This window comes from Podarcis tiliguerta (assembly GCF_965153285.1).
Source record: "Podarcis tiliguerta genome assembly, chromosome: 10".
Lineage (NCBI taxonomy): Eukaryota > Metazoa > Chordata > Lepidosauria > Squamata > Lacertidae > Podarcis > Podarcis tiliguerta.
In genome coordinates, this window is record NC_139543.1 from 68,672,048 (window position 1) to 68,683,357 (window position 11,310).

At 49.4% G+C, this 11,310-nt stretch overlaps 1 protein-coding gene across 5 annotated transcripts in view; it reads right to left on the bottom strand.

Annotated features, from left to right (window-relative positions):
- Positions 1–1,945: 1,945 nt before the first annotated feature.
- The window catches only part of TASOR2 (transcription activation suppressor family member 2), a 66,826-nt gene continuing 57,461 nt past the window's right edge, over positions 1,946–11,310 (bottom strand). For all 5 annotated transcript variants that reach the window (XM_083401613.1, XM_083401616.1, XM_083401614.1 and 2 more), the window contains 6 exons: positions 10,605–10,730; positions 9,627–9,780; positions 8,693–8,801; positions 6,929–7,110; positions 5,210–5,324; positions 1,946–2,865 (listed from right to left, as the gene is read on the bottom strand). In XM_083401613.1, coding sequence (XP_083257739.1) covers positions 2,862–2,865; positions 5,210–5,324; positions 6,929–7,110; positions 8,693–8,801; positions 9,627–9,780; positions 10,605–10,730 — 690 coding nt within the window. In that variant the 3' untranslated portion in view covers positions 1,946–2,861. The remainder of the gene's footprint in view (positions 2,866–5,209; positions 5,325–6,928; positions 7,111–8,692; positions 8,802–9,626; positions 9,781–10,604; positions 10,731–11,310) is intronic.

Here is an 11,310-nt window from a genome sequence, read left to right on the forward strand (position 1 = left end):
AGACTTGAGGGCAAGGCTCCTAGTTCGCTCTCAAATGGGTTGGGGGTCTAGGGTGGAGGCAAGAAGGGGGCTTTGAGCTCTCCCAAAGGGGAGGGTGTGTCCTGCTGCCTCTTGGCCCTTAGCAGATCATTTCCAGATAGTCTCAGAATAGGCAAACCTGTTAAGAGCCACCTTCTAGCTGCATCACCTTTGTTCTTGGTGTCTGGATGAAGCACTGAAAAACAAAATGGTCTACTAGGCATATACACAGTTGGGAGCTCAGCTGTGTATCCTGCAAACTGTTGGGATACTGCTGGGGAGACAGCATTTTATTCAACAGCAGGAACAAAGGAAAAAAACATGTCTGCTTCCCTTCGAAGTGTGGTGTAGTGGTTAAGAGCGGTAGTCTTGTAATCTGGTGAACCGGGTTCGCTTCCCCCTTCCTCCACATGCAGCTGCTGGGTGACCTTGGGCCAGTCACACTTCTTTGAAGTCTCTCAGCCCCACTCACCTCACAGAGTGTTTGTTGTGGGGGAGGAAGGGAAAGGAGAATGTTAGCTGCTTTGAGACTCCTTAAAGGGAGTGAAAGGCGGGATATCAAATCCAAACTCCTCCTCTTCTTCTTCGTCTCCAGTAAAACAGCTAAAAGCAAAAGCAATAGACAAATGGAACTTCCCAGCAAGTGCTGGAAGTAAACAGATATGTGACACACAACAGTCATGCCTGTACCCTTTTATGGTGGAACGGAACTATATCCTAACACAAACTTCCTAGTTCTTAAGACAGCCAGGGAGATACTCTGCACCGAGCGCTGGCAGCATTCTTTCCAATGTTGGGGGGTGGGGGGCTTCTGTCGGCTTTACTTTCTGCTTGAACGTTTTGCAAGGTCCATCTTGCTCTCACAAACACTAGCGTAAGGTTGGAGCTTAGTTTTCATCGTTTGGATTCCTCCCTTTCCACCAAATGGTGCTCAATGCAGTTGAGAATTTTGAAGAACACATTCATGCTCTCCTTGCCGCCTGCCAAGAAGCAATAACCACTAAACCAGTTTGCGGTGGCATATATGTCACCCAGTGCTTCAGAAATTTTAGCTAGTCCCTCTTGGAATTTGGAGAAGACTCTGTGGATGCAATGATGCTTGCAGACGTTTTGCCTAGTATGCAGACACCGGGGGGGGGGTGTCCTGGTGGGAGGGTGAATGGAGGAGGTCCTGGTCAGTCTTAGGTCATAGGCTTATGAACATTCCCCAGTGCCCATCAATATTACTGTTTCAAAGTCTAAGGATTTGCCCTAGGTAGACACAACACAACACTGATCAATTCTGACAGGACTATTACAGCAGAGATGTCGCTAGACTACAGCACCCATCGTCCTTGACCACTGGCTCTGCTGCCTGGGGCTGATGGGAACTGGAGTCCCAATGTGAGTGAGACTGGTTTCCCCATCCCTGCTCTGCAGAAAGCTTACAGTGGTGAATCTGGGGGAATGATTAGCACTTGAGGCCAGCTGACGATCAATCTTCTGGAAGAACCGGGTCTTAAGGACAGATTTGAAGTGAGAATTTCAGCCTTGCTTCAATGCAATGCTCAAACCAAGCAGAATGCCCCTGTGAAGCTGGTCGGTGTTGACAGCAGAAAAGACTGCCCATGCCATTATCAGATTTTATGGTAGTCAAATATAAATTCCAACCATACCTGCCCCAGAGGACATTGTGACGCCAGCATTTTTTGATCTCTTGGAACTCGCCTTTTTCACAGCTGCCCTATACTGGCTTGACCTCTTCATTCATTAGCAACCTCAGGCCCATAATTGCTGTCTGTCTACCTGCTGCCAACCCACACTCTGCTTTGGCAAGTTTGCAGGTCTTTTGCCCCAGTGCAAAACCCACTTTACACGTAACAATGAACCACAATTTTGGAGTCACCCTCCCAGTCATTTGACATTGCTCCCATTGAGTCAGGCCAACAACTTTTTATCCAGCTTTATTTATAAATGTTAGTTACAAAAAAAAATCTGCAAAGAGATACAACATTTCCGCCTCTCGTCGGTGCTGTGATCCGGGGAGGCCCGTTATTGCAACACCATAAATAGTTCAGAGAGGAAAGGAGGTTTTTAATTCAAGAATTCAAACTCTGCTATCTACAAGGGGGGTGGGGGGGTGGAGTTCTGCTTGTTACTGGTTAATACCCATCAGCAAAAGATGAATAAAAAAAAAACCTTGAAAGGTAACGTTCATTGCACAGTAACTTGTTTTAATGTGATTTTTAAAAAGGGGAAACCAGACCCCAAGTTGCTTGTGATTTAAGTACACCGATCACGATCCACCTGCGACTCAATTCAGCTTTGCCACTGCACTGCTTAAATGAATCTGAGCCGGTGTCCAAAAGCATAGCAGTGAAGCTCAAGGTGGATGGAGCCTGTTAAGGTACCGTTTGTCTGGAAAAACTATCTCCAACAGACTGATTCCTAAACCTTCAAGTAGCACAGGTTCCCCCAACCCTCCCCTGCCCCACCCCACAATGATAATTATAATTAGCTGCACAACCCAGTCATTATAACGCTTCTTCCTATGCAAGACAATTCCTATCAGTAATAACACAAATAATTTTCTTACAAGGTTTTTTCCACATTGTGGTTAAATAAAGACGACTTTTCTCTACAGCCCTTAAATAAAACAGCAGCCCTTAAGTAAAACAGCTACCGTTCTATTCAAGGATGGAGTGGGGAAGAACAAGGAAAGAAAACATCCTATGCATGAGGCACAATTTTTATTGTGCAAGTCAGGAAGCAGAAAAAAATAATAATTTCTCTCCTGGGACTGAACAGGTTTGTTCAGCGTTCTGCGCCAGGACCATGGAGGGTCAGCAAGGCATCTGTCTCGGTTACCTAAAATAAAGGGATACACATCACAGTAAGAACCACTCTTGATGCTGCTGCGTATTTCAAAATGGCAAATGTCAAACTGATGTGGAGCAGGGAGGAAATGTTATTAACACAAAAGGCACGGCCTGCCGTAATTCAACATCCTCTTGAATTAGGGGGAGAAGAATACAGTACAATTTTGGTCTGAGTTCAAACGGTATTTTTGTTTCCAGCAGCATCTCAGTGGTCAAAGTCTTGCTTGCTGGTATCCTTGAGGTGTCTCGTGTTGCACAAACATTTCCCCTTTCAACTCAACATCTCCACCAGGGATGGGGAAACTGGCCCTCTAGACAACAGCTTCCATCACAACCAGCTCACTGCCTTTTTTAAAAATCAGGGTTTCCCAAACTTGTGTTTACAGCTGTTTTTGGACTACAGTTCCCATCATCCCTAACTAGCAGGGATGAAGGGAACTCTAGTCCAAAAGCAGCTGGAGACCCAAGTTTGGGAAACCTTGGTTGAAACCTAATTTGCATGCATATCCTCCAGGTGTTCTAATCATCAAAACATCCACAAGGAGACGAAGTGGATGTCAGGTCCAGGTTCAAATATCTGTTAATCCAGGAGATCACTGGCTGACATCTGGCCAGCCCCCTTCTCTCCCATAGCTGCTGCAAGAATAAAACAGCAGGGGCTAATCATGTATGCTGCACTGAAGGAGGCCCCACAGAATGGAAAAAGTAATGAAGATGGAGACTTGGGCTGGAGACAGAACAGAGGCAGAAAAAAACTGGGCTGTGGGTGCAGGTCTTTCACAGACCACCAGGTGGAGCCCTTCAACCATTCTGTTCGCAGTGCAGCATCAGAAACAAGAACGATATTTTTAGTATTTTTATGGTGCTTTAGTGCTCAAAGCATTTCACATGCATGCACTTTCTTGAGGTGGGGTGAGCAACCAGGCGCTGAGATTCCAGTTCCCAGAGCTAGTGTGATGTACTGGTTAAGAGCGGTGGACTCGTAATCTGGTGAACCGGGTTCGCTTCCCCGTTCCTCCACCTGCAGCTGCTGGGTGACCTTGGGCCAGTCCCACTTCTCTGAAGTCTCTCAGCCCCACTCACCTCACAGAGTGTTTGTTGTGGGGGAGGAAGGGAAAGGAGAATGTTAGCCGCTTTGAGACTCCTTTGGGTAGTGATAAAGCGGGATATCAAATCCAAACTCTTCTTCTTCTTCATGTTCAATAAGGATGCTGTGAGAGCAACGGTATCTGCTGACTCATAAGGTTGCCCCCTCCCCAATAATCCTTCCAATGCAAGGGAACTCAGTATTTTATCAACCTCAAATTGCAAGTATGGGGAGGAGCAGAGGGAAGGGGGTGCTTTCAGGCCCCCCTCTGGAGTTCAAGGCAGAGGCGGGGTTCCTAATTCATCACTGGGGCATTGTACCAACTCATGTCAGCAATATTGCTCTAAAACCCTGTGCTCAGACCCAGGGGTCAAATGCGGCCCCTTCAAACTTCTTCATCTGGCCCTCAGAACTCCTTCCAGCTCTGTGATCCTATGACTCATCCCCAATACAGGCTCTTTATCCTCAGGCCACACTGCTCACATCCCAAAGCGTTTTGGTCTGGCTGCAAAGTGTCCTTAAAGTGATCATCCCTCTTGCTCCTCCCACTTTTGCATTTGGCCCCGCCCACCCCGTTCAGTGCCCAGGAGGGACTGTGGACCTTTGGTTGAAAGCAGTTCCAACCCCCCAGTCTAAAAAAAAAGCAGGGAGAGGGGCAGAATAGGGAGGGACGTGGGTGGCGTTGTGGGTAAAACGTCAGCGCCTAGGACTTGCCGATCACAAGGTCGGCAGTTCGAATCCCCGCGGCGGGGTGCGCTCCCGTCGTTCGGTCCCAGCTCCTGCCCACCTAGCAGTTCGAAAGCACGTCAAAGTGCAAGTAGATAAATAGGGACCGCTTACCAGCGGGAAGGTAAACAGCGTTTCCGTGTGCGGCTCTGGCTCACCAGAGCAGCGATGTCACGCTGGCCACGTGATCCAGAAGTGTCTTCGGACAGCGCTGGCTCCCGGCCTATAGAGTGAGATGGGCGCACAACCCTAGAGTCTGTCAAGACTGGCCCGTACGGGCAGGGGTACCTTTACCTTTACCCTGTTCAGTGCCCAGAAGGGACTGTGGACCTTTGGTTGAAAGCAGTTCCAACCCCCCAGTCTAAAAAAAAAGCAGGGAGAGGGGCAGAATAGGGAGCGCTCACACAAGCCTGCCACTCATGAAATCTGCCCGCCTTCTAAGGTGTTAGCAAGCCTGCCAGTTTTCTCCATCTGCGCTGCTCCCCTGTACAAACAACGACCCCCGTGGCTTCCCGCTTACCAACAGCCACTTCTAAACGGTGCTGCCAAACTTTCAGCCGTCGCAACAAAGGTATTTACATCGAGCACCAGAATCCCCTTGTTCTCCATGGCCTCTCGGCTGGCGCTGGGTTTCTCTACAAGGAACAGATGGAAAAAGGAGATGTTACTGCTGCTACCTCTGCAAAATATACAACGCCCGGAGATGGCTTCCCAACAAGATAATTCCAGGGAGCTGGGTCAAACTCTGGGTATGTGGGGATGGAGCTGGTTGGGAGAAATCAGTTTTGGCCTTGTGAAACTCCTCTTAAAGCAATTTCTCTGGTCAATCGGCAGCAACAGAGAAGGCGTGTGTCAGAGCTGGGAACCCAGGAACCCAAAATGCCCACGTGTGCCTTTTCTCTTGATAAGACCAGATCTGTATCAGGGAAGCAAACATAATGCTCTCCAGCTGCTTTTGGACTGCAACTCCCATCTGCCAATGGTCGGAGGTGATGGGAGTTTTAGTGCACAACACCTGGAGGACACACACGAATGTAAGCAGAGCCTGTCCGTTGGTTCAGGACAAAGTCTCATCTAGTCCAGCATCGTGTTCTCACGGGGGACAATGGCATGCCTCTGGGAGAGCCTGCAAGGAGGACCTGAGTGCAAGAGCACTCCCCTTGGGAAGACTCGCAACTGGAATTTACAGCTACACCATCTGACAATGGGTAGAGTATAGCCATCACAGCTAGCAGCCATCGACCCCATGAATTTGTCTAATCCTCTTTTAATGTTCGCTACATCTGCATTTTTCCCTTTAAAAAGACAAGGAAAAAAAGTCCCAAATGTTTAGTTTGCTCTCGTTTTTTTCTAAACTAAAAAGCTCCCGGCGTGGCTCCAAACCATTTTGGCTGCCGTTTTCTGAACCTTTTCCAGGTCTACAATATCCTTTTGTAGGTTTGGTAAGCAGAACTGAAAACAGCATCCCATAGATTTGCATAATTCCATTATGATATTGACGCTTTTATTTTCAACCCCTTTCCTCATGATCCCAATTATGGTCTCATTTGCGGCTCTGCCATTCAGGAATGCAGTCATACCTTGGTTCTCAAACTCTTTGTGACTCAAACATTTTGGCTCCTGAACACCACAAACACGGACGTGAGTGTTCCAGTTTGCGAACTTTTTTGGGAAGCCGAACATCCTATGCAGCTTCCATGGCTTCCAATTGAAGACGGAAACTCCTGCAGCCAACTGGAAGCTGCGCCTTGGTTTTCAAATGTTTTCAGAAGTTGAACGGACTCCCAGAGAGGATTCCGTTTGAGAACCAAGGTACAACTGTACTCTAAACCTCTGGAAATTCTGGAAAAACGCAAGGTGGTGGGAAGCCCCTTTCAGCATGGCCAGGACCCACAAAGGTTGCTTGTCTGCACCTCCTTTATCACACTGCCCTGGAAATGTGGGGGGTTTGGGGGGGGGAGAGAGAAGATATCTATATGAGAAGTGCCCCCACAGTCAGGATATGGCAAGGCCAAACCAACTGGAGTAGTTGTAGCATCTGTGTGGGGCAACTTGCTATGTTTCCCTCTGGAGACAGAAGGTCCCAGGTTCAAACTCGGCACCTCCAGGTAGAATGTCCACGTCTGAAATCCTGGGACACTGCTGCCAGTCCATGCAGGCAATACTGAAGGACCGCTGCCCCGACTCACTATAACCCAAGGGCGTGCGGGGAAGCAAAAGGGTTCACAGATCTCCCTACCTGTGAGGAACACGGCAAATCTCCTGCTGATGTGCTGAACCTGCAAGTTCAGCAAGCAATTCAGATGCTCGGATCTCGGGGAAGACTTGGAATCGCACTGATGGTAGTGGAGAACTTCGGTGATGTTGGAACCCTGGCAGGATTTCAGGAGCATCTCCTTGGCGTGAGCCGCAGGGTCCTTCCTGCAGGAGAACAAAATGTCGAGAGAGTTTGGTCCCAGGCAGCTTTGAGTTGGGGACTGTGCCCCAAAAGCACACCTCTTATTCACAGAATAAGAATCGGGGAATTGTAGAATGGGAAGGGACACCAACGGTCATCCAGTCCAAGCCCCTGCAATGCAGGATGCTGTCCAGAGAGTTGCTTCTTGAGCTAACGACAGTATATACCGTATTTTTCGCTCTATAACACGTACCAGACCATAACACGCATGTAGTTTTTAGAGGAGGAAAACAAGGAAGAGAAGGAGAACGCCCCCCCCCCCACAGAGTATCAATCCTAAAGTCGCAGGAGAGCGCAGGGGCGCTGGGAGAGTGAACGGGAAGCAGGAGGAGGAGAACGATAGCTCAAGCACACACACACACACACACACACACAGTGGCTAATCCAAAATCGGACAGCAAAAAACTGCAGGCAGGGACAGAGAGCACAGGGTTGTTTTAAAGAAGCCAACCCCGCTCTGCTTCTCTCCCTCCTCCCCGGCTCGGCTCGCTGACAGGAGCCGGTTACACCCGCTTTGCTGTTTCAAAGCGAGCCGTGGACTACAACTGCAGCAGATTCCCCCGCCATCCCTAGGCATTCGCTCCATAACACGCAGACATTTCCCCTTACTTTCTAGGAGGAAAAAACTGCGTGTTATGGAGCGAAAATTACGGTAAATGAATAAGAATGCAGGCATATCCTATGGGAGTTCCATGTGCTGAAATTCAGAGGAACCGAATACTTTTCATTTAGCCAGCAGCAGGGCACATGCAAGGGAGTGTTACACTGCAGAGAGAGTTGGGCTTGCAGGCTTTTGGGACCCTGTGGATCTCTTTCTCAGGCCAAGAAGCCCACTGCAGGCATGTGATTGGAAGCAGCGTTCAGGGGAAATGTGGTTAGGTAATGCCCTCAAACCAGAGATCAGTTCTGTCCAGGTTCAGACCTCCTCCTAAGGAGCAACAAAAGAAAACAGGGTCCTCAAGTGGATCTCCAGTGCAGCAGAGCCAGACACCAGTGACCCCAGACTAGAGGCCCCCATAGCCACTGCCTGGGTTCCTGGATGGACCTCAGATGTACGGAGCCACAGCAGCAGAGGAGACAGAGCCAGGCAGGTACTTCAAGGCAGCTGCTGAACTGTCCGTGGAAGCTACTCAGGAGGAGGGAAGGCACATGGAAGCACTGACGGATCAGGGCCTGGCTGTGTGCATAGGGGAGGAAGGATATCCCCAGTGTCTGCATCCGATGCCTCAATCAATTTATTTGATCATTTCAGTAAACTGTGGTTTTAAACGGTCTTTGTTGTTACCTGAGAGCTTGAAACTGGGCAGCCTGTAAATATAGGGAGTAAGGAAAGAAATACATGCTTGCACAGAGAAGCGGGACCCTGCAAAGGCATCCCGGCAGGCTGCGGTTTTGGGATGGGGTTTCCAGGGCAGCAGGAGGAAGTTTGTGGCCCTCAGTGATGGAAGACCGGGGGGGGGGGGCAAGTATGCAAAGCAGGGGGATGACGACTCTGCAGGAATTTAGCAGGAGAAGGGATTTAGTCAGCGCCGGAGTTGTCCTCACCTGGCGTCCTCTCGGAGTCTCTTGGTCTCTTTGTAGTGAAGGAGCCAGCTCCATCTGCCGTGGCTGCAGTTGAGCTTCTCCAAGGTTTTGACGGCGTCCTTCAGCTCCCCTGCAGGGAGAGCATCAGAACAACAGGACAGTGAAAACTGCAAAGTTTGGACATGGTGACAGCTGGGTATTATTAAGGCTGCCGGTCCTTAGCCATCAATATTGCCACTGTCGCCGTTCACTGAATCATCCTCCGTATTATTGATTGGATTTTTATCCCACCCTTCCTCTCAAAGGAGCCCACAAAACAGCAAAGCCATCCCATCCCTTTAAAAAAAAAAAACCAACCCTGAAGAAATTAATAAATGGGGGGGAGGGGGGAATGTCACGTATCCTCAAAGGTTAATAATTTCTAGGGTGCCAAGGAACAGTATTTCAGCCATTAAATGTCTGGGTGAACGTTTTAAGGTCCCTCCAACATGTTAATAATGAGCGAGGCACCTCGGCAGGGAAGGTGTTCCACAAGCAGGGAACTACCACTGAGAAGGCCCTGTCGTGGGTCAACCCCGGGAGGGCAATGCACAGCAGCATGGCCAGCATCTGGGCCTCCATCCTGATTGTAGGGCCCAAGGTGGCTGGTATCGGGTGAGATGCTCTTTCAGGTATTTGGGTACCAAACTGTTTAGGACTTCATACATAGCACTGCAAAGCACCATACTAATGGGAGATGCACCAGGCCACATCTAAGGGAAGATACGAGCGGAAGACAAATATTTAACACGAGGAGACATATTCTCCCTGACATGCTCGCAGGGAGGTTTGCTTCTATTTATACTGCCACAACATTCAATCACAGGTAACAATCCCTGTGCACCATTTCCAAAGACACACCACCTCCAGAAAGCTGTGCTTTTCCGGAACTGGCACACTGGGCGCAACATCTCACCTAGTGTCATTGCCTCGAGCACTTTGTCGTCAGACACCACGAAGCCCCCGCGGTGGAACAGCTCCTGATACGTGTGGTCAAAGATGTCCTCAGGGCTGTCCACTCCCACAAAGGTCACGCTGGGAAAGCGCTTTAGCCTCAGCAAGGACGGGATCTGCCCAAGAGACAAATGTTTTTTCAGGTTCAGCATTGGTCCATCGGTTACGTTTCCCTCGGGTGGGCATCGGGTGGCACCGGGTGCACAAGCAGGAGATCTGACCACTGGCAGAGGAAGAGGGGTGCGGGGGGAGCACGTCACACCCCCAAGACGCGTGCTCTCCGCCACTGGATCTGACGCTTCTCAGACTTGGGGAGGAAGGCACGCAGAAACAGGAACTCCTACCCACAACGGATAGCAGTCAGGCCTGTGTATTCCCTGCTAAAACCTGTTTAGCCTTCCAAATTTAGGGTGATGCAGAGGTTAATCCTGCCACCTGTATGATCGAGCAAAGTTGCAGAAAGCTTACTGCGTTGTAAGCAAGCTTTTCTTTCACAACCTCACAGGGACTGGAAACTTGCCTCAGTGAAGGCTGCGGTTCAAGATTAGCAGGAAGCTGAATGCTACGCCCAGTGCTGGCGACGGCTGGGAAGCCGCGATGCCTGAAACCGGTATCGTGAACCGAATGTCATACCGGTGGCGGAGGGTCTGCTCTGCGTGCAGAACTGAACCCAGGTCCAATTCCTGGCATCTCCAGATACAGCCCAGAGGGTCCTCTGTGCAAAACCCTGGAAAGGTGCTGCCAGTCAGTGTGGACAAACTGTGCTCGATGAACCGAAAGTCTGCCTATACAAAGGCAGCTTCCCATGTCCCGTAAAGCACTGAAGCACCAGGGAGGGGGAGCGTTAGAAGCATTTGGCAGCGGGAGGGAAGAGAACCAGGTTTTAATATCCGGAAGCTATTTTTCCTGTGCCGCACAGGAAAGGCACTTTTGAACCTACTTTATATATGTGTGGGTATATGTCCTCGTTCCTAATGATGACCATCAGTCTGTCTCCCTCGGGATGGCTTGTCTTACAAAAATGCAGAGGCTTCATTTCCACGTGGCTCCCTTTTTTCAGCAAGTTCTGAAACATAGCATTTTAAAAAAAATCCATCACCAAAACCAGAATGGCTGCTTTCACAGTTAAAAGCAAAAGGTAGGATAGGCTGAGAGACAGGGAGCAGCTCAAGGTCACCCAGCGAGCTTCAGGGCTGAAGTGGGGATTTGAATCCGGGTCTTTCAAGTCACGAGTCCAACACTATTCTGCTAATATCACACTTCCGTCATCCTGTTCTCCTAATTTGAAATGGGAGATTCGCCCAAGACTGTTAACTACAGCAGAATCCCACCCCAAAGCACTTTCCATACAACATGGAAACCAATAGCATCTAGATCAAGGGAAGTAATAGTGCCACTGTATTCTGCTCTGGTCAGACCTCACCTGGAGTACTGTGTCCAGTTCTGGGCACCACAGTTCAAGAAGGACACTGACAAACTGGAACGTGTCCAGAGGAGGGCAACCAAAATGGTCAAAGGCCTGGAAACGATGATGCCTTATGAGGAACGGCTAAGGGAGCTGGGCATGTTTAGCCTGGAGAAGAGGAGGTTAAGGGTGATATGATAGCCATGTTCAAATATATAAAAGGATGTCATATAGAGGAGGG